This window comes from Cloeon dipterum, chromosome 1 (genome assembly GCF_949628265.1).
Source record: "Cloeon dipterum chromosome 1, ieCloDipt1.1, whole genome shotgun sequence".
Taxonomy (NCBI): Eukaryota; Metazoa; Arthropoda; class Insecta; order Ephemeroptera; family Baetidae; genus Cloeon; species Cloeon dipterum.
This window is the reverse complement of record NC_088786.1, coordinates 26,463,316-26,489,926: the sequence shown is the minus strand read 5'-3', so window position 1 is coordinate 26,489,926 and position 26,611 is coordinate 26,463,316. Positions and strand designations below refer to the sequence as shown.

General features: G+C 47.8%; 1 protein-coding gene across 4 annotated transcripts; it reads right to left on the bottom strand.

Annotated features, from left to right (window-relative positions):
• Positions 1-999: 999 nt before the first annotated feature.
• Positions 1,000-24,729, bottom strand: Blimp-1. 4 transcript variants are annotated; one of them, XM_065476617.1, is made up of 12 exons: positions 24,492-24,729; positions 11,769-11,843; positions 9,213-9,383; positions 8,785-8,904; positions 8,538-8,663; positions 8,340-8,466; positions 6,910-7,043; positions 6,686-6,879; positions 5,446-6,599; positions 5,133-5,361; positions 4,894-5,012; positions 1,000-4,807 (listed from the first exon to the last, which is right to left on the bottom strand). In XM_065476617.1, exons 2-12 carry the CDS (start codon positions 11,775-11,777, stop codon positions 4,641-4,643), a joined length of 2,550 nt encoding a protein of 849 aa, XP_065332689.1. In that variant the 5' UTR covers positions 11,778-11,843; positions 24,492-24,729; the 3' UTR covers positions 1,000-4,640. The 4 variants fall into 4 exon arrangements, with proteins under 4 accessions (XP_065332689.1, XP_065332690.1, XP_065332691.1 ...); XM_065476618.1 differs by lacking the exon at positions 24,492-24,729 and adding an exon at positions 17,017-17,231; XM_065476619.1 differs by lacking the exon at positions 24,492-24,729 and adding an exon at positions 14,794-14,986.
• Positions 24,730-26,611: the final 1,882 nt, after the last annotated feature.

Below are 26,611 nucleotides of genomic sequence, written 5' to 3'. Positions count from 1 at the left end.
TAGGGTAGAGATTTAGCGAGATGTTTGCCAGGAATGGTGCCTGTTCTCACTATGTGCTTTTTTATATTAATTTTGACGAACTGTTTTTTAACACATATGTACATTTTTATGGTGAGATTAAACAAATATATATTTTGGGCTGTAGTGTAGCGATTGGTTGTGGAAGTATCAATTTTTGTTATTATTGTGCGTGCACAGTCGAATGTTTTACCGGTCGACGCACCGTAGAATCGCGGTACAGATCAGGAAACTCTTTCAAGATGAGGTAAAATTGGTTGGAGGTTTCTACATTATCCTGGCCATGAGTTTTAGTAACTCGCTCACTGCCAGTTTATTCTCCAGATTTTAAGCAGTATTGTTTTACATTTTCAATTAAAATCCCTGAAAAGGTAATGTAAAAGGCAATCATTTTGTTTATTTTCTAACAAATTAAACAAATAAACTGTGCGATATTTGTTATTGAAAGTAAAGGTTTTCAGAGCCTCAAAAACAAAATTCAGAAGCAAAAGTATAAGCACTGGTATTTTAAAGCATAACTACTGTGATTCGGGAAAACTGTTTATTGCTAATGATTTTAAATGTTGCAGATATACTCAATTATTTTTAAAAGTAAAAATTTGCATCATCTATGCTTATTGTTAGCGTATCAGTATTTTCAGTCCTTATTTTATTCGAAATAACGGAACGTGCGTGTTTTTGAATGGAAGAACCATTAGGCCAAACTACTTTTACATTCGTGTCAAATTATACCAAATGTTTCAATCTAACAAACAATTTAGAGCTGACTAACTTTTGCTTCTTTTAAAATAGACTAAAATTTTGTTTTCTGATTATTCATTCTCATTGTCAGTCAATGTGATCATAATAATCCGCTTAGAAGTATTGAAAATAATTTGGATGCTTTAATTTCAAAGCTTTGAATCAAAAATCGTTTTTCTGCTAAAAATTTTGCCTTGTAAATAGGGTAGCTGCGATATTTTAAGATAAAGACAAATGGAGTATTTTTACATGCTTTTTATTTATTTTCAATTTTTCCGGTATGGCTTCAGTCATGGTGAAATGAAATTCAAATTATAATGAGATTTACAAATAAAAACACAATTCGAGTATGTTCTCTCCGTATCCAGCACAATCAGTGTATATGTGTATGAGAGATTGAGTGTACACTAATCGGTTGACAGTGAGATGAAATACATTTCTTCCGAATGCACACGCAACATAACATCAACGTAGCATCTAGTTACCAATAAATAATCAACACATAATCGGCTTCGCATAAATACAGAAAATGTACACTGACAGCTCAGCTTCATCACTATTTATATGTTCACGAAACCGCCGCGGCGGGTTTCGGTTTCGCGGGTGCGCGCGATCGAGTCTGGCGCGCACACAGAGAGCAGTCCCACAAGCGCGTTTCAGTGACAAATCAACACGAGAACAGTATACATACGTACAACAAATAGTAATTCGAGAATGCCAACGAAGACGAAAAAGAGTCAGCGTGATTTGCACCAAAATCAAACGCGGTATAACGCGACGTGTCTACCTATAGCGTAATAATAAATTATCATCGTGTGTGGGAGCCTGTCGCGATTCTCCTCCATTCCTCGTCTGTCGAGATAGTTAATATTGTTTCAACTAGTACAATCTGCAATCTGCATGTGAGTGAGAGTTTGTGTGTATACAATATATATATCGTTCCAAAAGGAGCCCATAGAAAACGAACTCTGACTGAAAAAACTGCGTAGTCCATTGTAGCTGCCTACATCTCGTGTATATATGATCATAAACAACGTACATGTATCTCAAAATAAATACAAATCCTCGGCTGAATTAGGAATTGAAAAATATCGTCGCTCAGTTACAGTAGTGAGTGAATGTGTGTGTGTGTTGAAAATACAAAAACGGCGGAGCGCTTGTTATCCACAAAAAGCCATCTAGTTTGTTTGTTGTATTAATATTGCCTATATGCTCGCGGAACCGACGGGTCGGATAGTTGCGTTTCCGCGCAAATCAGGTGTTCCGCCGTGCGTACGCGGCTTCACAATCAACCGACTCGCGGAAAACGTTTTGTCTGCTTCTGTGTGTGTTCGTGAGATTATGATTATTTTAGGTATGCAAGTTTGTACGACTGCTGTAATTAATGCTTATCGATCGTGGCTACGTAATTAACTGCTTGTGTGGGTGTGTGTTTGTTTAGCTGTACTAAATTGATGAATCTGACACCTAGTAGCGGGTTTTCCAATAAACTGAACCGACCTAAGTTGTGTGGGTTGCATTTTTCGTCTACACAGTGTATGTATTATTATGATGCCTCTGCTATTGGATAGTGTTTGGCGCATACATTTACGTTTATCAACACTGATCTATATCATGTCGGGGGCCCGATTTGACTTGAAATGAGTGTGTGTTGGCGGCGAAAGTATCATAAGAATCGTCATCATGCACTGCCTGGAATGAAGGATTCCCGTTTGTTTGCTTCAATTTGCCCGAGTCTCGCACGCAAATCCGGCGGGGGCAGGCGGCGCGAGGCTTGCCAAAATATAAATCGCCGCGCGCGTCCGCCCGCCTATATTATGACAATATCAATGGGAGTTGAAAAATATAGTACAAAAATCGGTGACGTTAATGCGTGCCCCGCGTTGGGGGTCGATTTGCGAGCGAAAGTCGGTAATTGCGGTGACAAATAAATTAACCATCTGCGTTACAACCGAATAATTTATATAAATACTACATTTTACAATAAATTATCTCGTGTCAACAACTAGAAACTAAGAAAATAAATTACTCATCTCGATTCGTTTATATACAATACCGCGGCTTAACACTAGAGCACTATTGTACAGTAGAGAACGATAAAACTGCCTTTTCACGTCTGCCTACTTTTTATTTCTCAGTTAAAGATTTTGCAAATAGCTTTTCAGTTTTAATTTCTCTGCTCAAAAATGTGTGTGACTGTTTTTCTCAGCTCAGTTAATGCAAAACGCAATTTTTCTATAAATATCCAAGGCACAAATATGTCCGAAAGAGTTCCTCAATCATATTTTTCTCTGGTTACAATATCTCGGGTTATTAAATCTCCTCTCTTCGCGATAACTACCTGGTCAATTTGCTCGTCTATGTTGGGACTATGAGAAATTTCAAGTGGCTACTCCAAAAACGTGTTGTTACCGTGTGAAATGTAAGCAATTCTTTTTAACAAACACCTCTCATGTTTGATACAAATTCTAGCAGAGGACGTCTAGCTCATAAAAAATTGTATAATATACTTTTATCAAGATGCGTGTGTATTTTTCGTCGTGTGAACATGTCGCATTCCACGTGAGTGTGTGAGTAAGTGTGTCTATATGCTTTGTGTGAGTACAGTACAATTACAGTATAATGTTCATACAATATATGTATATAAAAGCAGCGAGTCTAACATTTTTAGAAACTCATCCTCGAGCGCGGTTGGGACTGTCTTGTATGTTTCTACTTGTCTTGCAAAACTGTCTAGTTAGTCGTGTCAGTTTGAGTTGGGGGTGTGTGAGTCGCAATTTTGAGATCATTGGCATCTCTCTCATCGTGAACAAGACAGTGGGATGATGCAGAGTTTAAGTTTTGCAGTTGGATAGGTGAGGAACCGGATCCAGGCAAGAAATGCTCTCCAACAGCAGTATGGAAACACACACCGACCGAAAGGTCACGTTATTTTTTGAATGTCTAGACCAATGCCTGGCATAAAAATAGATATAATTGTAGCGGGCTGCCTACTCAACAGGCTGAGCACATCCATTGTGTGTGTGTGAGTGTGTGAGAGTGTAGTCAACTTTTTCATGTAATCGCGCACTACATGTTTTCCAAGGTTACATTATGTGTATATTAGTAATAATTGCAGCATTTGAACATTAGCGACTTGAGCTACCGTACTTGTCTGTCTCAGTGTGTTTATACGTCTGGATTTACCTACAGTTAAGACAGTTTTGTATTGCATGTTTTGCCTGCTTAGGAGACAGCCTCCGCGCGCACCACCACAATGCACTGCAAGGAATTTTTTTCCAGGAGAACGGACAGCAGTCCCGAGTTTAATTCATATCACAAATTGCAGCGGCGGTGCCCACTTTGACCTCTCCTATGCAGATCAGTCACTCACACATAAAAAGAATTGGTTAGCGGACTATCAGTTAACTAACAGAGAAAATATTACATCAGTAGCAGTTCGCCTAGGAGCAGATATCACATTCAAGATAACAATACATGTGAGTGAGAGTGTGTGTGTCGTGTGAGTGTGTGAGTCGTATAATTAAATAGAGATATTATGCTTCAACATGTTACCACCAAAATGAGGATTATTAATTGCCTGAGACGGATTTTCTCGAGTAATTTTGCATGCAAAATTTTTGTAACAGTCATCCAATTGAACATGAAATTTGTACACAATTCAAAATACGCAGAGAGATTGAGATTTATACATTCACCGGATCGCTCTAATTTTCGTGTTTGTAGTATGTTTACATTTAAAGCGCTTGCACAGAAACCGAAACAATGAAAAGCAGAGAGGTGAGACTTTTATGGGGGGCGGTGGGCTCACGTCCAGAAGGATGGCCAGGGGGTGGCCCGGAGGCAGTCAGTGGGAAGCGGTCTGACTAAATCTAACACGTTTACGTGCATTCGATGACGTGATGCTGCGACGACTCGATTACACTCGGCCTCTGCGGAGGCTGCAGGAGTTGAGGGTGAGGGTGTGGGTGAATGTTCATGCCACCCTCCACTCGGCCCTCGAAAGAGTCTCTTGAGTCCATGTCATGGGCCTCCTTTTCTAAGCTGCCTGTAGACAGAAAGCAAGGTTTAGTAAAATGCTCACGGCACATGGGTTTGGAGTTGGGTTAATTATTAAATCGAATTCGCACTTACCTATGCTTACGTCAGAGGAAGCATATTCATAGAAGCGGTGACCGGTTGGCGAGGCACCAGCCAAGGAAATTTCCTCGTCAATGTTGTTTGGTTTGCAAGCGGTTGTCTTCCAGTGTGTTCTAAAATATAATGAAAAAAATTAATTAATTTTTTGTACTCTTTTGGGTTCAAAATTTATTGATTGAATAAGTGATGAGAGAGAGAGCATATAAGTGTTGCGGTTGGAAATTTTGTAATACCTGAGTCCACTTGCACTGATGTACTTCTTGTTGCAGCGTTTGCATGTGAATGGGCGTTCATTTGTGTGAAGCCGTTTGTGCAGCTTCAGGTGGACGAACTGGGTGAACTTGGCAGTACAAAAATCGCAGTTGTAGGGCTTTTGACCTGAGTGTAGCCTAAGGTGAGTCTTGAGATTTGAGGTGCTGCTGAACCTCTTGTTGCAAATGTTACACTCATGAGGCTTCTCCCCTGATGAGATAATAACATAATTAGCATTTTTTTTTCAAACAATGAAGCTAAAGAAAATATTAGTAATAAAAATAACAGCCTTACCTGTGTGTACGAGGTGGTGCTTCTGCAGGTGGGCCAGTTGGGTGAAGCTTTTGGTGCAGATGTCGCACTTGAAGGGCCTCTCGCCCGAGTGCGTCCTCAGATGCACCTTGAGGTTGGACAACTGGCCGAAGGTCTTGAGGCAAACGTTGCACTCGTAGTGCATCTTGCCGTCCTTCTTCTGCAGAGGGTACGGCAGCGACCTGTAGCCCCTGGCGGCCGCCGTGTTGGGGCTCATTGGACTTCCGCAGGGCGACAGCGACGAGTGTGATGGTGATCTATGCGGCACCGAGCCAGGGGGTGGGCTCTTGAGGTGCAGCTGCGACATGAGGTTGCCGGGCGGTGGCGAGAAGGACTTGATGTGCGGCGAGTGCTGCATCATGTAGGGTGGCGAGTTAGGCGTCGACGAGTGGATCAGCGAGCCCTGATGGTGCGGGTGGTGAGGGTGGAAGCCCGGGTGCGCGTGAGGATGGGGGTACATGTTGTAATAGGTGGGGCTGTAAACCTCGAGCGGGAGGTGGGTCGGCGGCGGCAGCACCGGGGACGACTGTGCGCGGCTCGCCTGGTGGGACGGCGGAGGAGGTGGTGACACATGCACCACCGTCGGCTGTTGGTGAGAGCTTGAGTCCGGGCTGGGGGGCAGAGCGTGGTAGCGGTGCGACTTTTTGTACGAATACGCCATCTCGGTGGGGCTGGACGGGGACACCTCGCTGGTCGAGACTGCAGAGTCGACCGACCGGCGCACGCCGCTGTTGATGTCCGCCCGCCTCATGAGGATATTCTCGAGGATGGAGCCAGGTTGGTTCTTGCTGGCCGGGTGGCTCTCGTAGTAGGACTTGTACGGCTTGAAGCCCACTGGGCTGGGCGCCTTGCTCGCCTCCGGGGTCGTGCTCGTGGCCACCAGGACCGGGCTTTTGGGGCACCGCACTGGTTCCGGACTGGCCTCCTTGTCGCTGTCCATAATCGGGATGCCCACGGCGCTGCTAGCCTTGGGGGCTATCTCGCACTTGGTTTTGTAAGTCAGCTTGGACATCTTGATTTTGACTTTGCGGTAAGAGTTTTTGCAGTCTTCCAGCTCGCTGCACATGTAGCTTTTGCCAGTGGATGCTGAGCTGACCACGCTGACGCTCGTGCTTGACTTGTCGCTGGACTTCTTGCTGCAATTGCACATCAGATCATTAGTCTTAGCAGATTGAATTTTAATAAATAAAAAAGGTTTCTAATTTATTTCCACGAAACCCACCTGCAATCCAGCACGTAGTTATTTTCAGAGTCGCAGTCGCTGCTGTCTTCCGGAGGAGTGAATGCATCGTCCTGGTACCCATGGCTGTTGTATCCTTCGTCTGAGCGGACAGAGCCATCAGTCGGGGTGAGCTGGCTTGACCTCTGCTCGTAATGTTCCTTGCTAGAGGGCGAGGCCATCAGCGGCGAGTGAACCTGCGGCGAGTGAACCTGCGGCGAGTGAACCTGTGGCGAGGCCGATGGCTTGTCTGTGTGGTCGCTTTCGATGTCAACCATCTGCGCGTCCTCATTCTCGTCCTTAATGTCCGATAGAGCGTTTGACTCCTCCTTATCCATGTTTGCATTTTGCACTTGCTGACCTAAAATTTAAAAAAATAATCGCGGTCAAAATGTTGTCAAGTGAAATCTATACAAATTATAAACAAGACCATGTATTACAATGAAAGAATTTTGAATATTCATGTTGTCTGATATAGTTTGTTAAAAAATCCTCAGTTCTTAATTCAAATTTTCTCCAAAGGTTTCTGCTCAAGGTTGTGTGCGTGCGAATATCATTATTGCTAAAGTGGGCTTTTTGTTTGAGGGCCTGGTGAAAAAATCCAGAAAGGCTACGCATACTTCAATGAAGGTGCGATGGCCTTTGAAGTCTGTTAAGTAACACTTTCTAAGAGCTGCCTCACTTTGAAGTTAAATAATTTTCTCGAGAGTAATCCTGACCCAGATACGCGTCTGCGGTAGTAGGTCGTTGAACTTGAACGAGTTCTCGCATACTGCTTCAGGTTATTCGCGCAAGAGGGCTCTCTAGTTTTTGCAACTTGAAAATAATGTCATCCTTGACAAAAAAAAAATATCCTGCAAAATTTTGAAGCAATGGAATACTTTTGTGCACTCGTCTTAGTTATATTTCAGTTATAATAATATAATTGTATTGTGCTAGATTATAGCAAAAATATTAATTATATTTTCGGCAAGTTTTCCAATTTTTAATAAATTTAATGAAATGAGCTTTCAGCCTGCGAAAAAAGCGGTATGCAAAACGTCACTCACAGATGCGTCGCCGGCTGCCTAACTCGAATAATCAGATCAATCTATTAAAAGATTCCATTCCGCGCAGCCACACTTGTGACACGTAATGACGGTCCTTTCCTGTCAGTTACCCCGAAATAAACCTGATTACAAAGCATCTGTCAAAATCAATATTCGGTGACGCGTGTAAATGCCACGTGAACAATGGAATCATTAATTCTCAGCGGTATTGAACACACACACACACACACACTTCCCGTTATCAGCGGTGATTGGCTTTCTCCGAATTTATTCCAAAATCCCTGAAGTGTCGCCTGCCTGCGCACCGCGTGCGACGAGTCAAGCTCACGCGGTAAGGTCAACATAACGGTGTGATATATCAGAGCATAATAACTACTCCCGGACCTCTCCACTGCTTTGGAACATCAAAGAGAGCCATGCAACGCGACTCTTATCTTGGCGCATCATCCAACTAGTCTTTGGAATAACAAAGCACACACACTCGCACATCAAGCAGCGAGTCTGGCGGTCGTTCACCTCGGCCAACTGAGCGTATCTAGGCTGGCAGAGGAACGCACCGTTGAAACCTTTAGACCTACATTCGTTCATTCGCGCGCTTGAGTACTTACGAATGCGCTGCAACATTTGTCCTCCCGTCAGCGGGTAGTTCAGTCTTTCGGCGAACTCGCGACAATACCACACCAGCAGCTCTTGATCGGGCTGGATGGTTTTCGTCGTGTAAAAGTAAATGTTAGTCTGCAAGCAGTCACGAGACGGACAATTAATATCTGCACGCCGCGGATGCGATGACGCCGAGAGTTACTCACCTTGTACTGACAGGCTATTAGGTTCTGCGACTCGGCCGAGTCCGCGGGGTTGACGTACCTCATCCAGTTGGCTTTAGAAACGTCACAGCCATCCAGATAGTAGTACGATTCGTTGTCATTGTAGATCTGATGACAAATTCCCCCAAAAAATCATTTTACATGTGCTCGAAAAAATAATGCTCCAATTTTAGGAAGCCAACTTTTCATAAAAGTCTTAGTTTAATAAATTTAATATTTCTGTACTCACCCTCCAGAAGTATTTTTTGTTCTTGGTCTGGGGAACCTCGTCTTTGGCATAAATGTCGCCCACCAGTGGCCCGAAACGGGTTCCACGGGGAATCACGCCTGTGCTCCATACACCATGCACCTGCAACAATCGGCGAGCACCAAACTATCAGAATGGGTGACCCGGACACGTCGGCTCGCGGCATCGCTGCCAGCAACTGTACATTATTGCCAGCCACTGGCGAATAACTGGCTCCGATAATGTAACTTTCTTTTGTGACATCAAAGAAGCCTCGCAAGCGAGAATTGGAATAGCCAGCAGGACTATCAAAATAGCTCACTTATGCAATCTCAACGCATGCGTTATTCGTCATTTGACCTTGCGTTGCATTTATTATTGACGGTTGAAATGTAGCAGAAAGTTAGGAAATTGGGAAAAAATTCACTCACGTCCAAAAGTGTTTCAGACATCTTGAGCACAAGGTTTCGGGGCAGAGTTTCTTGCGCACGGTTGGGGCATCCCGGCTCCGGCACCCTGTCCATCACCATGTAGACGGTGCGGTGCTCGAACTCCTCCTCGCGCATTGTAGCAAGGTCCCACGGGATTTCATCCATGTTTCCCTGCGGGCAAAAAAACAAACATTTGGTTAATTAACAATGGTTGGTTGCTGAGTGGTGGGGAACACAGCGCCTGCAGAATGGGAGAGTTATGCAACTGGCACGACCTCTAGACTCGGAGCGGCGCAAAGGTCAAGTGCAGAAGCGCGCAGTTCGTCGCGGAAACTGCATTTCCGCGAATTCCATCAGTACCGTTGTTCATAGCGAAAGCGGAAGTCTGCCTCCAGGCGGGTGGCAGAATGGAAAAAATTGCCCGCGCGTCAAACGAAAGTGATTTGCAGATCAGCTCATTCAATCGGAGCATCAGTGATTAGCATCTGTGCAGTGACCGAGAGTCGGGAGGGCGCGAGGGAGGGCGGAAATAACAATGTGATTGACTTCACCCACGATCGAAGAGCGGACGCTAACTTTCGCTCGGCAGCATGGCAGCGCGGCAACAAAAGGCGTAGTGGGTTAGTCACAGAGAGCGAACTGCGATGGATGCACTTTTATCCGAATGCAGTGCTGTGTCGTCTGGCCACGGGTGCAGACTGCGCTCGGTCGATAATTTACTCACTTCGGGCTGCCGCGATCGTTTAGAGTGCACGGCCTGGGCCCGAGTGCATGCCGCGTGGGCGCGCAACCGCTGCACACAGCGGTCGCGAAATTTCCGCGGGGTAGGCGCATGATTGTCCTGCTGCAGGCTCACTGCCGTGAGGGTTGGTGTAGGTTGCATTTCGCAATCGATAAGTTCGCTCTATGCTCCCCCCGCGTGTGAGCGTGTGTGTGTGTGTGTGCAGGCTGCCGCTCAGGCCGGCGGCTGGCATAGAAAACGGGCAGGCGTCTGCCGTCGCCGCCGCCGACGCCGCTTTTTCCTGCTTTTATCAGCCGGCCCGAGTGCGCAGTTTTTCAGTCTGCAGAGCATGCGAAGAAGTATATATTTCAGGCGCAACCAATATTCTTGGCACACTAATGGTGTGTCATTAATTCCCATGCGGGCGGGCGGGCAGGCAGACTTTCTTTAGTTTGTCTTTTTAATAGCGTCTGCGGGCAAAAAGCGAGCACCGTTTTCCCCTGTTTTGTGCCGAAGCCAATTAAAAAGCGATGCAAAACGCGTAATCATGGCAGTGCGCTTTTGAAAAATTCCATACCGACAGCCTTACATTAGGTACCAAACACGGCAGTGAAGCACGTCAATTACCCGGCTAATTGCAATAGAAATTCATCGAGCCCGGCTCGTGTGCAGCGCCCTTTATGATTCGAAAAACAATCGAGCGCTGCGCGCTTTTTAATTTGCATTCGTCTCGCACCCTTTGTCTGCGATCGCCGGCACGCAAAATTGGCATGCAAAGTGACCTTAATTACGGGGAATAAATATTGCGTGGGGGACGGACTGGCTGGCTGGCGGGCGGGCAAAAAAGCCGCCACGGACTGCATTGCTGATTTTTGCTTCGTCTCGGCCGCGGCCAAAAAGTGACAGAGTGGACGTGCCGCGAGAAACAATCGCAGTCAGATTTATCGGCCGGCGTTGCGAATTCTCGCCAAATTCAGCGCGGGTGGGCGAAGGGGGCGAGTGGGAGGGCGGACGGGCGGCTGGAACAGCAGTCTAGACAGATCTATGCAGCGCAAAAATCGCCGCAAAAAGGAATCACGTGAGCAGACGGCGGGCGCTTTTTTGTCGAGGCAGCCAGCCGTCGAGTAGGGGCCGTCGGGGGGTGCTTTTCGGCGCGCGCGAGTACGCAAGGTCATGGCTATAGTGGGGAAGGTCAACAGCAGACACAACATTGGGCGGTAGCGCCGCAAAGTGCCGGCTGCCCAAAGCTTCTCGCTTGCCGCTCGCCAAAATCGATCAAAAAAGAAGCACTGCACGCTGCCAGCCTGCCTGCCTCCCGAGCGCGTATGCCGAGTATGCACGGCGAGCACGCCACCCCTCTGCGGACGCCGCGCCGCGTTCTCCACTCGACAAGACTTTTGGCGGGACAGTCGTACCGTCATGAGCACCGAAACAATGCACGCGTCTCGCGGCCTCCGCGGAATAGCGAAAGCGAATCCGACTTTCGGTGCGAATCCTATGCTCCTGACACGGGATCAAAGATCTCCTCGGCGGCTCTTCCTGCCGGGAGGAAGACGTTAGAGGTCCGTTGCCTGTCGGGTCAGCGGCGGCCAATTCAGCAAAACTCGCACGGATCAATACGGTCCATGAACCGAAGATGACTTTGCGAGATAATAAAAGGCGCACGGCAAAAAGACGAACCAATTCTGCCCGCGATTCGTCGTCCATACGGGCTTGAACGCCTGCCAAGAAGGCACTAAAACTGAATTATATCGTCGACGAGCGCAAAAAGCAGAGTTATGGATTTAAGCAACGGATTTGAAGGATGAGGTCTGCGGTATGGGTTGCTAACTCACCTGTCTCATTTCTGAATTCAGAGGCCAATGCTGCTCAGTTGTTGACGACCATCGTCTTCAGCGACAACGTCAAATCTGAAACGAAACAAAAAAGGCAATTTAGCATGTTTTTCAGCGTTCTCACACACGTGCAGACACACTCCATAATTAAAATGCATTCACCAACGGCAATTGCGAGTGCGTGCTTTTCACTCCCCGTCGACGATTGTGCGAATTGCCGTCGCAAAAACCCGTCGGCGGTTTGCATGTTTGTGCATCCACGGCGGAATCGTCTACAGGGTCTTATTATCATTAGGCGGTGATTATTTTGCCAGCTCAAGTGGGTGTTGCTACGGGCCGCGCGCGCCGTGGTGATGAGCTCCTCGCTCTCGTGTAATACTGCTCTTGTTTTTTGTTCTGCTTTCAGGCGCAGACTTTATTATTGCCGCCGCCTCCCATTCGCAATTGCCTCTCTGCACATGCACACATCCGCACATAAGCACATTCCCTTCGGTAATGTTTGAAGTTCGCGTCTTTCAGCACCCGAGATTCAAGCCAAGCCGGCCGGGAAAGCAGCCGTTTTTTATTCACGAGCCGGCCATTTATTCTCCAGTCCGGCGCTGTGCTGTGTTTTTGTTTGCTCAGCGAGGGTGGTGCACCTCCATCAAAATAATTCGTTATCAGCGTGCGAGACTCTGCCGAGCAGATCTACTCCGAGTTAAGTATGCACACAGTACAGTGGCCTTGGCTCAAAGTCATGCTCGGGTCACAGTCGCGAGTGAGAGAGAGAAAGAGAGAGAGAGAGAGAGAGAGAGAGAGAGAGAGAGAGAGAGAGAGAGAGAGAGAGAGAGAGAGAGAGAGAGAAATATTAATCTGCTGCCGCTTCAGCGTGCAATTGTTATGCGACTCTCGCTTACTGCTCACTGGCAGGCGTGGAGGAGTAATATTATTTCTGGCTAGCTCGGGTGTCGACCAAACCATTTCCCATCAGAGAGAGCAGTGTGTGAAAATCAGAGTGAAAAGTCAACAGACGGATGTTATCACTATTGTGTGGCGGCGGCGGAGGCGGCGGCGGAGACGGCGGCTTAAGGCCTTCCACAAAGTGCGATCAAAGAAACCACTGGGCGAGAGGACGCTTAATTGGTGTTCGAAAAGGAAAAAGCGGCGTCTGCCGGTCCCTTGGCAACAGACTGCCGCTGCTCGCTGTTTTCGATACTCCGAATTTGGATCGCTGAGCAGACGGGGGTGATTATTTGTGTTTGCGAACGCGCCCAGACACCCGCGCGCACACCGGGGTTGATTGTGAAAGCAGACGCGACCGCCACGCCCGTAACTATAGTAACGCCGGTGCAGCCACTTGATTCTCGTGTGTGTGTGAGTGAGTGAGTGACTGGCTGGCTGCGTGAATGATGCTTCTGCAACTCGAGACGCACGCTGCATGGCTGCTGATAGCGTAGCCCTCCTAAAGGGTTAAATGGCTTTCCGATTAGGCGGCAACCCGAGATGTGTTGCATAAAGTCTCGTGATCCATGCCCTTGCCCAAGTCAAAACAACTTACGAAACCAACACTTGTCAGCCCCCCGACTAGGACGGTTATTACATAATGGATCAATGGCGGGAGTAATGAGCACCCCATTCAACAGACCCGAGGGCAGCCAGACGTTTTTTTCATTATGTACAGAGCTGCTGAATTGACTGCGTGAATAGCTGCTAAATGAAGAAGAGCTCGTCTACCGATATATTGGTCATTTTTTTTCTAAATATCCGCGTTGCCAAAGTAGTCTGCTAATTATTGCGTTGACGGATGGCGTCGCGGTCTATGCAAATTGGAATTCGGTTGGCGGGGGTGGCGACGGTGCCTCTCCGCCGACGCCGCCGCCGCCGCAGCACCAGCAAAGCTATTTCCATTGAAAACAAAGGTCGGTAGACAGCGCGACGGCAATTATATATCGTCTCTTTCTCCCTCATCCCTGTCTGGCTGCTGCGAATCTCGAGGAATCAATCACGCCGCCCGCGACCCTATATATCGACCAGCAGCAGCAAGCCGCATGCTGCTAAGCGAGCGAGAAAGGGACGAAAGCGATTTTAGCACCAGCGGCGGCGTTTTAAAAGCCGCCAAGGAAAGGGAAACCGCAAGCAGCATACACGAGCATAATGAGCAAGCATGCTGCTGGCGTGTTTGATTAGCGAATGAGTGAGCACGGAAAAGAAGAGTACTCTCTCGCAGACGGGTCTGTGGGTGGGTGGGCACGAGACGAGCGGCGGTCGATGCATGTGGCGCGCGGATTACGCTCGGTGAAAGAGAGTGCGGCATCCCCGGCCTGACTGACTGCGAAAGCAGGGTGCAATACACTATTTGGTGAGCCGGCGGGCACGAGACACTCTGCCATCGATCCCCGGTGGTACCCTGCTCACCAACATAGCCAGCCAGCCACCCTCTCATCTTCGGTGGACAATTAGACAAGTGGCAACGCACCCCACCGTGAGCAGCGAGAGAGCGAGCGAGAGCTATTGTCTCCCTCGACGACCGGGCTGCACTTCAAGCCAGACGTTGTTTAGATCCGTCTTTCCGTGAGCGGGGTGCGGTCAGCACGACACTAACTTTTTACACGCAGCAAACGTGTGGAGGCATCTGACTACCGCGTGGCCGTCGTGCCGTTTTATCATTTTTTTTCTTTCTCACTCCACTCGGAATTAATTGTGTTACGTAATGTGCACGTAGTGAGTGTGGGGGTCGCGGTCACGCCACGCCGATTACTTATCTCTGTTCGCGCGCGCGCTCGTCAACCGGCAGCGGCAATTTGTTTATTTACCCTTGGTCGTCGGATGGCACAACCCACGCCCGACACCGCAAATAGCCCAGCGACGTATGGACACGTTGGGGTAGGCAAATGAGAGAGAGAGAGAGAGAGACTGCGGGCGGTACGCGAAAATAACGTCGACCAGGCGATGATTGAAAACGGAATATTCACCGGCAGACGTGAAGGTCGTCCACCTCTAAACAGAAACCGTAGAATAGCACCACGGTATACATATTGCAACTTACGTGAACTCTGACCCGGCGGGCGACGATAGCGTCTGGAACGGTGGAGCGCGAAGTGAAGCGTTCCGCGACCGTCGGCCTATAACCTACCCCAATTCGGGCAAGGATAGCCCCGTGCACATCTAGAAGGGGAGAGTTTGAGGCGGGACCCCGGTGCTGCTGGTGCGCGCCGCGATAGAGGGGACTTAGCACGCAGCCGCCGAGCCGCGTTGCTGTACGAATTATGTGCGAAAAAGCTCGGCGTTTTCCACTCGGGCGTCTGGAAAATTTTCGGGCCAGACATATAGCAGCTGCCGCGCGCGGCTCAAAAGATAAATCTCAATTACGAGAGGCCGTATATCTGCGCGCATTGTGCGCCCTTGTGCATTGAATATAATCGCGCGGTAGCGGCGGCTACATTGGCGGAGAAGAAAAGTGTTTTTCTGTCTCCTTTTGTCAGCGCATTATCCCAATCAGACGAAATGCCTCCGTCTGCATACTCGGGCAAATTAAAGCGACCAACTCATTTCCTCGAGAGTGACACAAAGGGGCCAGCCATGCCCTAGGATAACCCGCTGACGTCACTATTTTAATGATAATAAACAGCACTTGCACACATACACACACACCATCTCATCTCGCGAGAGGGCATTAAATTTATTATTAGATGACGGACGGACGGGCGAGTGGCATCTCACATGACACACGAGTTGAGCAGCAGCATTAACAAACACACAGTGTGGTGGCCGTCGAACGAAGCATGAATTTTAACTGCGAGTGCAGGGGCAGCTGACGACCTCGCTCGCATTCCCGGTCCGCGGACACAAAGCACAAGGGTCCGCCAAAATTAACCGGCCCGCCACCCTTTCTCTGCGATTCGGGCCTCATTAACCAAGCCCGCCGCTCTCGCTCTTTCACCGCGCCGTTCGGGCGGCCGAGCGAGCGAAACTGCGCGAAATGCGCCGAGCCGCGCGAGCGGTCGTTGAACCCACGGGAGGGGTAATATCGCACACAGCCAGCGCGCGCGAGTGGTCCCAAATGCGGAGCACGGGTGCATTTTTTGCTGCGCGTTCAAAGCCCCGTGCGTGCGTGCCCGGTTGCGCGCCCGCTGAATGTGTGTAAACCTATGGAGGAGCGGCGGCGGTGGTGCATCCGCGAGAGAGTTGTGTGTGTGTCGCAGTGCGGCCTGCCGCCTGCGTGCTATTTCGGGAAAAGAGCAATGCACAGAAATCGATGCGCGGGTCGAACAGAGGGATCGAACGGACGGGATGCACTCGCGCTCACCCCGCGGCGTGAACAATCAGCGGAATTAAGGCGGGGTGGGTGGTAGGGGGCCGCGAGTGGGCGGGGTGCGGAGCGACAAGGAGTATTAACCTAGGTCAGTAACATCTGAAAGTATTATCGAGAGTTAGGTCAAATAAAAGTCGATTTTATTAAGCAGCTTGGTGCGCTCGCTAGCTCGCTCGCTGGTTCTTTTTATGCACGCGCTTCGAGGGGAATCTCTTCTGCCTTGTGGTGCATGTGTGTGTGCTGTGTTTGTCGTTCTGCCGCCGCGCTGCTCCTCTAATTCCGATTTTACGACCAGCCGAGTTGTAAAAAGAGCGCGCCGAGCACGGCACTTCCAACGAAATGGCAATCGGACTTATGGGAAATTTACTGTTCCGTCCAATTTATTTCTCTGACGAGAGCGAGAGAGAAAGAGAGGGAGGAAAAAAACTCGGGCGCTCGGGCGTCACCGAGCATCAAAAGGCAAACTTCGCTTTGTAATCTTGTTTCCAAGCTGCGCGCGAGAGAGCAAAGTGCGAGGTAAATACATTTTTCAGATAAGAGCCATGCCGAGGTCGGCGAGTGGAAAGTAAAAAGCGCGCATTTGACGAAAAACAGTGTACCGCGAGGTCCATGAACCCGGCGAACGCACGAAAACAATGCGAAAAGACGCAACTGGCTGGCGGGTTGCATTAGCAAAACGAGGCGCGCACCGCGTTTTAATGAAATGCATAGTAACGGCATGCTATGGCAAGAGAATGAGAAAAAAGCAGCAGCACTCGGCCGTCGTTGCAATTTCGACTTCAAAGGCGCGAAACACAACAAACACCAACTATGTGCATGCACCGAGGGGCTGCTTTCCACCTGCCGAGCCACCCACTCGCCGCCTACCCGCCCACCGCCGACAGCGCGGTCAATGACCCCCGTCGATGCACATCAGAGCGGGCGTCCGACGAGCCTATTCAACCCTTCCGTACTCACCTGTGAGCGACCTGGCAGGGTCCGTGTCTGTGGGCTCGGGCCGGCGACCAGCAGGGGCTGCTCGTGATTCGGGGGCTCACTTTTTTCGGGCGCCAAAAACGGTCGCTTGTGGTGCGAATTGTGCTCATTTACAAGAGTGCGACCGCGCGCACCGAACCTACCTCAATATAGACTGCGTTAACCCTCCCCTGCCTCGGCGGCGGCGGCGGCAGCAGCACGAATACCCCTAGCTCGCGAGTCGCCGCCGCCGCCGCCATAAAATCAATGCGTCTGCGCCGGCCGGCTTGTCGAGGCGAGAAGGGCCGATGAGCCCGACAGCAGCGGTGGCAACCAGCAGCCAACCCTTTCGGAACCCCATACCCTGCCACCTCCGACCCGCCTCAACGCAGCCACCGCCCCCGAGGCGGCCCTCTCCGCTCCAACTGGGGCACACACTTCGTTTCGCTTTATGCCCCGCTGACACTTTTGCATGTGCACACATTTTTTTCCGCGTGTGCATTTCGAGACGCATTGTCGGGCGCCGGGCAGGGGGTGGCTCACCCACCCTTCCACCGCGCGACGTCCGTCCGCCCGCCCACCCGCCCAGCAGATCGATCACCGAGTGCATGCCGCTGGTGAACAACCTCCAGGCTGCACTGGCCTCATTTTCGGCGGGACTTGCAACCCCTCCGGCACCCCCCCGGGCCACGGTGCATACTTTTCTTCCACACACTTTTCACACACGCATTTCGGTGGTCGATTGGCCGCGTGCCATGATGCACGTGCACCGGCCGAGGCAAACAGATTAAAACATGAATATCAATGGGATGCACGTCTCGCGGAGAGGAAGGGATGCCGAGAGTAATCAGCGGGCGAACAGGCGGGCGGGCCGGCGATGAAAGGTGCATGCATATGCATCCCATTGTGTCGTACGTGCAAATGCACTCGGTTTCAACTTGCACTTTCTTGCCGGGAAGTTATTACTCGCGCTGTGTGCACTCGGTTGTTTAACTTTCATAGAGTAAACCTATCTGATCGGAAATGCTGCTGTGCGCTTATATAAATGCAAACTCGCCCTCGCCCTCGCACCGCACAACTCCTCGATTGTTTGCACGGCACCGACTTTAAATACGCGTCGCTTCGAGTGGCCACTCCAGGCGTCTAAAGCCGCAAGCGAATTTTTTTTCATATTTTTCAGGTGCTCTCGACGAGCGCGCACTAGAATGGTCGAGACAGGCAGAAACTGCGTAAGCGCTGCAGCTGCTGCCTGCCTTATGTCGGTTAATGAACTTTGCAGAATATTAAAAATGTGTCCTTCTTTCCGTGCATGTGCGAGCGCTGTAACGGGACTTGCCTGCTTGCGCGCACTCACACTACTGACCACATTACTTGTTTGCATTGTCTTTGGTGGCAAACTGCCGCACCTGCAAGCGTCCCGATTTCAGTTTTTTTTCTCTATATACAATATAGGTCGGGAGAATCGCCTTGTGGCGCCTGTTGACAGCGGGGAGGAAGTGGGCTACAGGGGAGAGAGAAGTCTCTCACAATAATGAAAGAGTTGCTTTTCATTCTCGCTCGCGCGCTTGTCATCTTTCCAGAAAAAAACGCACTCGCTGCGTCGCCTGCTTCAATACACACCCTCGGGCCAGATTTGCATTCCACACGAGCAGTGTGAAATAATTTATCTTCGTTGGCTCCGTCGCTCAGCGTGAATGAAAAATGAGAGAGAACGTCAGGCCGCTGCTGGACGCAAGGCGAAAAGTGTTGCGCTCTTTCAACAATAAGCCGAATTGGGCATGAACGGCGCGGCTAATTGGCTTATATGCGGTAAAACGAAAATCGGAGAGTCTGTAAAAGTGCAGTCCTCTTCCTGTCTTTCGCATTACGCCAGATGCAAATGTTTGCCGTCGATGTGCGCGTGTTTTGCATGCGGGCACAATGCCACAGAATGAGAATTACATTGTCTGAATTACTCAACGGCGCAGGTACTGCCTGTTCACCCACCGTTCGCATTTCCCAGACGGGCACCGGCGCATTTAATTAATTAAAAAGGCTGAGTTTTCCAGCCGTGCAAAAATGCGAAAAAGCCGCGGAAAAGGAACAAAGCAGCACCGCAATTTAATTACAAAATCCGACGGCGGCAAGCCAGGGTGTCAAGAGGCAGCAACGCGTCGACACCGGCACACTCACTTGAAGTTTCAATTGTGCGAAAAAAGAAAACGCGCGCGGCTGCGGCGGCAGAGGCAGATAATTTGCGATGACATAATTGAGCGTGCACCTGGCATAGACGAGGGCTCGCTGGCGCAGCCGGGTGGGTGCTTGTGTTGTTTTGCGTCTCGTTTACGCCCGCCGCTTGGAGTGGCAGTGAAAATAATGGGCGCCGCTGACGGGGTGTAGCTCGCAAGCAAAGGTCAATTATTTCGGGATCCCGTGAGGGTTAATGCCTCGCGTCTTGCGGCCGGTCAAGAATAAACAACCAACTCTTTTTTCTCTTGGCACTCACTTTTAAAAAGAGGGGGCAAAAGTAGTTCTAGAAAAGCGCACCGAGTTAACCCCAAATTACCTTGAAGTCTTCGTCGCGGCGAGTCGGAAATAGCCGATGATATTTCAGGGCGGCGGGATGCGAATGAATTTATTTTTCGCCAACACACTGCGGCAATTTCATTTCACGCCGCCTGCTCACTCGCGCGTAAATCTGCCGGGAGCGAAAACAATTCCCCGTGAATTCATTTCGCAATTTGTTTTAATTACAACGGGATTTGCTTTAATTATGCATACACGTATATACAAGCACGCGCTGCGAATGAAAATTTATGCGTCGCCCGTGGGCAGATAAAGAACGGGTATTTTTTTCAACAAAGCACCCTTATTACACCGAGCTTGGCAGTCAATAAAAACGACACGAGAGTCAATTTATGACTCTTGAGCCAAGGTCGCGGTTCGCGGGCTTTCCAAACTCATTGTGTGAACAGGAAAAAACGTTGATTTTTTGTGATTAGAGGTTTTCTCGGTCCTTTCCCCAGTCAGACCGAAAATTGAAAGTGCTCCTCCTCCAAAGTCCAAACAAAGTGAGCAACGGAATCGTTCTTCACGACTAATTTTCCTTTTCCTGTGGGGAGTCTTTCTCCTGGCTGCCATATTTTTTATGCCGTGATTCTCGTTTTTTGTTATGTACAAGCGGCGTGTGAGCCGGGTCCCGTTATTATCATGCATGCATGGGGGTGGGGGGAACCATTCCCTGCCTGCTCGCTGACTGAGTGAGTTACCTCACAAGGCAGGCCCTGATTTAATGCATCATCGCGATACCGTTACAAGAAGTGTGAGTGCGCGCTGCCGTCGTATGAGGCTCTGCTCGAATATCAGTCAGCAGGTATATATGCGCTCTTGAGACTCGATAAAAAAGGTATTATAGGTGGAGGAGGGCATATTGAAATGCGAGCACCACCTTTTCGTTATTATTTTTTAGTTCCCACGTCGGCAGAGGGTAAAAAATTGAACCTGCACTTTTTGTGGGCCGTGCACGGGTTTTTTGGAGTTCGGTCGTAGGCCGATGAACCCTCTTATCCTGGGAAATCTATCTGGAAACGCATCCTGTCTACCGTAGAATGCACAGGTCAGCGGGAAGCAGTATTTTTTGTGAACTCTGTCCTTTAAATACGAGGGGAAAAGTGACTAAAGGCACAAAACACGCAACAAAGTCATTTAGGGGTGAGACTCGAAATCCCAAAGGGCGACGCTCACGTTTGATTTTGCAGCGCGGCGGCCCAAATATTCGTCGGCCGAGCAAATGGCCTTGCCGCGGCGCGCGGAATTCTCATCTGGCAGAGTGCCCTTGCCATAACTCACTCCTTTGAATTCGCTTGCTCGCAGCGTGACACTGCCCTGCTGCCGAGCAAATTGCGAAAAGCGGCGCATTCGAAATGAGGGAAGTAACTGCGCGCAGTGCCGCAGCGAGTTTTCAAAGATGCCGCAAGTTAGAGTAATGGATGAGAGAATTAATGACGCCGAGACGAGATCATTGACTGATCTGAACGGCGTTCGCACTCACATACGTGCCGATTGCACTGGGTCATTGCTAGTGCATTTTGACCCAATTTTATGTTATTTTGTAAATAATTTGTGAATTTAATTTTGTCCTTTATGGCCGGTTGGTAGTTTTTTTAGTTCTAAAAAAATGTTTTTAAAGCATTCAAGCAAAGAAAAATGTGGTTAAAAATAAAGAAAATACATCTTGAGGCTTAAAAGTTTAAAATTCCGATGAAATGGATGCTCTAAAAAAACTGATAAATAAAAAATTTATATTATTATATTTCCCAATTAATTTAAATTAGATTAAAAATTGAGATTTCACTGAGCATAGTCTACGAGGTCAAGAGCAAGAAAAACATTAAATCAAAGTCTTAAATCGCAGCTGTGAAAAGTGTTAAATCATTGAGTTGAAGCGTGACGTCACACGGCAATGAGTTAAGTGTGTGAGCCTTCGTCATGCGTAGACGTCCACGTTTCATGATCACTGCCATGGACGGCTTTCTCTCGTGCGCTGACGAATTTTCTGGTCATGGCCCTACATTACCATACGAATCCCAACTGCGTCACTGCTTTTCAAGAGAAAATGCTCCTCTTTGACCTATCTAACAGACTTCTGCTGGATACTCTTTCATCTTCCAGAACAATCCTCATGATTAAAATTTCTCTCCGTCGTCGTCGTCGGCTGCAGCCGCACATAACACAGAACAGAGAGGACCCTTTCCTCGCGCCGAGAACTTTTCAAAGTTGAAAAGTTTCCAAGAGCAACGAAGAAAAACAGCTGCACACGATGCGCGCCGGGCGGAATGCTGTGGAGGCACTAAGTTATTAAACTTTGGCGAAAAGTGCCAGCGGCAACGACGAAATTTATTCGCGTCTGTCCGGTCCAGTGGAAAAGCAGTGGATTTTTATCCGCGCAGACGAGAAAAACGATTCGATCACGAATCGTGCGGAAAATTATTCGGCCGGCGGGTAAAAAGTGGCGAACCGCGTGTGGCCCGGCGAGAAACAAAAAGACCGGTAACGGTGTTCGACTCACTCGGCAGGTCGATGGCACCGCGGCCGCCGCGCAACAATGAGTGAGCCGCACGTTCACTCTCACTGGCCATTGACTCTGCCGGCTGGCTGATTAAAAATATGTGCGCGCGGTGGATGCGAGCGAGTGAGCGAGCGATGATGAGCAGCTCCACCATGGTCATTGCCACCGGTCCGCCGCCTTTTTCCGCCCAGCGAAAGTGAACTTTTCGCCAGAATCGCGCGCACGAGTGACGTGCCAATCGGCAGGTGGAGTCATCGCACTTTTTGAAACGAGCGTGTGACTTAATTGCGCTTCCTCCGCCCAACATGCAAATTTCGGTGTCATTGAATCGGACGCCGCTCACACCACGCTGTCCGCAAAGTCGAAAGTAATGCCCACAAAAACTTGATTATTGTCATTCAAAGTGGAGAAGCTGCATTAGTTCATTTCCGCTGTTCATTTCCGCTTTGCTTGGAAATACTATTTTCAATATCAAATTTATTCAAAACACTAGGATTGAGCAGGGAAAGTGAGCAAAGACGAAAAATAAAAGCTGACTTCCTGGAATGTGGTTCTTTGTGCATCGATACCGTGAAAAATAAACCCGATCCATGACACTTTTTAAGTGTCTTCACACTGTCAAATGTCAATTGAAAAGAAAGAATTCCTCAGGGTTGGTTAACCCATCGATTAGTCTACATTTTCACTCAAAGCTGGTTTTCAGGGAGAAAACAGCATTGCTCTGAGAAAGCTAAAGCATTCCTTTTCTACCCCCCAAGAAGCAAATAAAGGCTAATTCTTTGGGGAGCCATGAAAAATCTTCGAACTGCTTTGGCAACTACAAATGACTGGAACTTAACAAAACGCCCGGATGCAAAAGCATGCAAGGAATGCACTACATAATTCTAAAATAAAACTTCTTTCTTAAACCCTTTTGAAACCACTGTTAATACAAAAATTTCACAATTTTCATTCATTCAACCCTCATCGGTATGCTTATAAATTTTGACACCCTCAATACACCAGGCCAATTTAATTTAAAAGAGCTGAATAAGGAAAAACGACAAAGAACTATTCAGACATAACAATGGAGAAAATAGAAGGCTACGAAAATGGTGCCTTGACCGTTTTTCAACAACCCTGTTGCCGTTCTTTGTGTCTTCAACCCTTCAGAATGGATTCGCTCACGCCTTGGTAACGCTTTACGCAGTAGCCTTATTATGCAGCGTGCATAATAGCTATTTTCCCTATTTTCCTAGAAGATTGTGTCCGCAATGCTCTTTTGACACTTTAAGAAACAATGAGTGTCCTTGAACATGGTGAGAGATAGAATAATCCGTTGGCTATTGATAAGATTTCAATAGAAAGAGAAAATCGCTGAAAAGCGATAGAGGGCGATTACGCGAGATAGATTGAGTGAGTGAGTGAGTGAGTGCGAGAGGTCGTTGGCTCTTCGCACCTTGCGAAACATGTTCTGCGCGGACCGCTCGCTGGCAAGAAACAAAAAGGTGCCAAAAATATTCACTTTCGGTTCATCGGCCGTTTTATATACCACACATAACGCTCGCCCATTTACAACGAAAAGCAACAATTGCTGCTTGCGCGAATCTGAAAAGCGCCGTTAGCTTTTGAGTCCACCGAAAGCGAGCGCCGCAGTCTTACCATATCGAGCATGGGCAAGTTTTGGTTCGAGCACCCGGACAGGTGGCAATTACACAGCAAAGGTCAGAGATTTTGAAACAAAGGCCAGCAGACGAGATGAGAGCGTTAACCCGACTCGAATTTTTGGCAGCCGCACAAGTGCAGCTGCAGTACAGGTGAATGCAGGGATGTAGAAGAATAAATAAATCGGAACACCTTGCCGTTTGATTTTTTGAGAAGGAAAAAAAACGGGCTCGAATCCACCTGCCTCTTGCTCGCGCCGAGTGGAAAAACAATGGGGCTCGTTTCTCGTCGAGGGAGTGATAAATTCGCGACGGATGATGATAAATAATAATGCACTCCCAAGTGCAGGCACGCCTGCTCTCTCGCAGCTTTTACACTTTTATAGCTGCCCTCGCCAATAATAACAATCACCTCCGGCGGGAATATGCGCAAGAGAGCGCAAAGGAGGCGTCTGATATTGGCTGGTGATAAATTAAGAACAGCGATTTTAAATTTAACGCACGATGTTGAGTGATGAAGGGCACGGAGAAGCATTATTTTTTCAACCACCACCGCCGTTTATCATAAGGTGCTCTCTGCTAATTGCATCGAGAGATGAGCGACGAGCATGTTCGCATAATCCTGAGTGATTTTTGTTGCAGCTGCGAGTACACGCACTTAAGTGTCAAAGAAAATCATAAACACAGAGATGTTGTGAAATCCTCCGACGTCAAAACAAACACTTTTTGATGAGAATCATAAATAAAAATTTAAAAAAAAAATATGAAAAAAAGAAAGGCCTACTCACTGAAGATAGAGTGGGTCATCCACCGGCACAGTTGTGCGGCCGAAGAAAAAACTCGGTGGCAGACGGCGGGAAATCTCAGGGTGGATTGTCTTGTAATGTCACAACGGGCACAGAACTGGAGCACCAGATGCAACAAAACTGCGGCGACACAAAATTTCCTTGTTCGGCGGCAGAGTACACGTGAAGAGCGACGTTGAAACACAGGTACGTCCTTCTGCTGCACAGCCAAGAGGCGAACTAACCAAGTAACCAGCCAGGCTGCCGTGATTACACTTCCTCGTTTCGATTCCCCCAACTCAGGCCCTGCCACAGGGAGGCGGAGTCTTGCCGCTCTTGGCCGCGGCTCCGTTATTCATGGCAGTGAACTTGAGCATTACTCCTTCAGCATATCCCTTACTGCTGCGGCTGCGAGCACCGTGCTATACCCACCGTAAAAACACTTGTTCCCTACCAGACCATTGTGCTTACCTGTTTTACGGCGCGAGTAATTAACCAGCAGCCTCCACACTCGTTTGCTGGCCGGACATCCTGATCGGACAATTCGAAATTTTTACGACGCCTCAGCATAGGTTCGATTGCGATCCGTGCGCTTGTTGAACTCTCCGAAAGATCTCCAAGATCGCTGAAGACGTAGAATGTTTTTTTCCATCGGAACAAGAATTTTAAATTTGATTCGAAGAAATATCGAACGCACAGGACAAAGTAGCAAACAAATTTCAGCTATCAATAAATATACTCTGATTTTCATAGCCAGAGGACAGGGCCGATTTTTTTAATAATTTTTTTAATAAATTGGCACATTTAGTATTCATTTAAATACAGTGAAATCCCTCATCCACTTAATTGGCCTTATAATTTTCTTCAACAATAATATTTTCGTGAACGCCTTGTTGAATATGTATAACATATGTATATTTATAGTTAACTCTGATTCATACAAAATATATCATTGATATTAGCTAATCTCTGCGAGGATGCATTTGCATTAATTGCTCTTGGCATCTTGTAATAATTAATTAAAAAGTACTTTTATTTATTCTCGAGAAAAGAGTCTAATTCACTGTAGGTTAGACGAATGTGATTTTTGACTATTAATCTTACTTGAATCATTTGCGATAGAATTTGTTGTGAAATATGCAAGCAATTTGTACGTCAAAACTGGTTGAGTGACGAGGACGAAGTATATTTTATAAATTGCTGCGAAGAATAGTCTTTTATTCAGCTTTAATACGAAATACTTTGTGCTGTGTATCATTCATATTTGTTATCGCCTTAAGTGTTTTTTTACTCCGGTTTCAAATGTGCCAATAGCCTTTTCTTATAATTAGTGTAAGTTTTTATCTACAATTTTTGTGTAACAAATTTTTTGAGAAACTGTTTGTGCAGCTCATCATGAAACGGTATTCAAATAAATTCATGCTACATAATAAGTAATTTTAGACCATATAAAATCACTCTTTTAACAAAATAATTTAACAGCGTTAAAAAGATTAATTATGTGGATCGGTTTTTTGCAGACAAAGTATGCTGCTGATGAGGCCTGAGTAGATGAAAATATTAATAAACAATTTAACCATTTCAGCCCACCAAAGTCCATTCGTAAACTATATCCCTTTCATTAGTCAAATTAAATTCCCCGTGTGAGTAAATTTTCAATTTTGTTGCGTTTTCCAAAGAAATATCTTTTTATAATAAACCACGTGCATGACTAATAAAAACAGTGACAGTGGCGAGTTTCTTGGCATTTTTTCTATCAGCGCAGGTCCAAGAAATGATAAGAGCAAATTTTGATTGCAGAAGTATGTATCCGCTCGTGCATTACACACATTGAGCGTGGCAAGAACCGTTTCAAGGCATAAACCACACAATGTCACGAAGTTGGGATATTGGGTTTCACCCCCGCAGCAGAATTTTACCTTCACCTCTGGTGTGCAAAGTCACTCACTGCATGGCATGCTCGATGAAATGGAGAGGGACAACGACCACACGCGGCTGCGGGGCTGCTGTGGGTGCAGTTCAAATGACACGTTCACTCGCTCGCTTCGTATTAATGAACGTGAGTGCATTATTTCATTTTTAATCTCACGACGATGCACCTGAGAGCGCGAGTGCATCTCTTT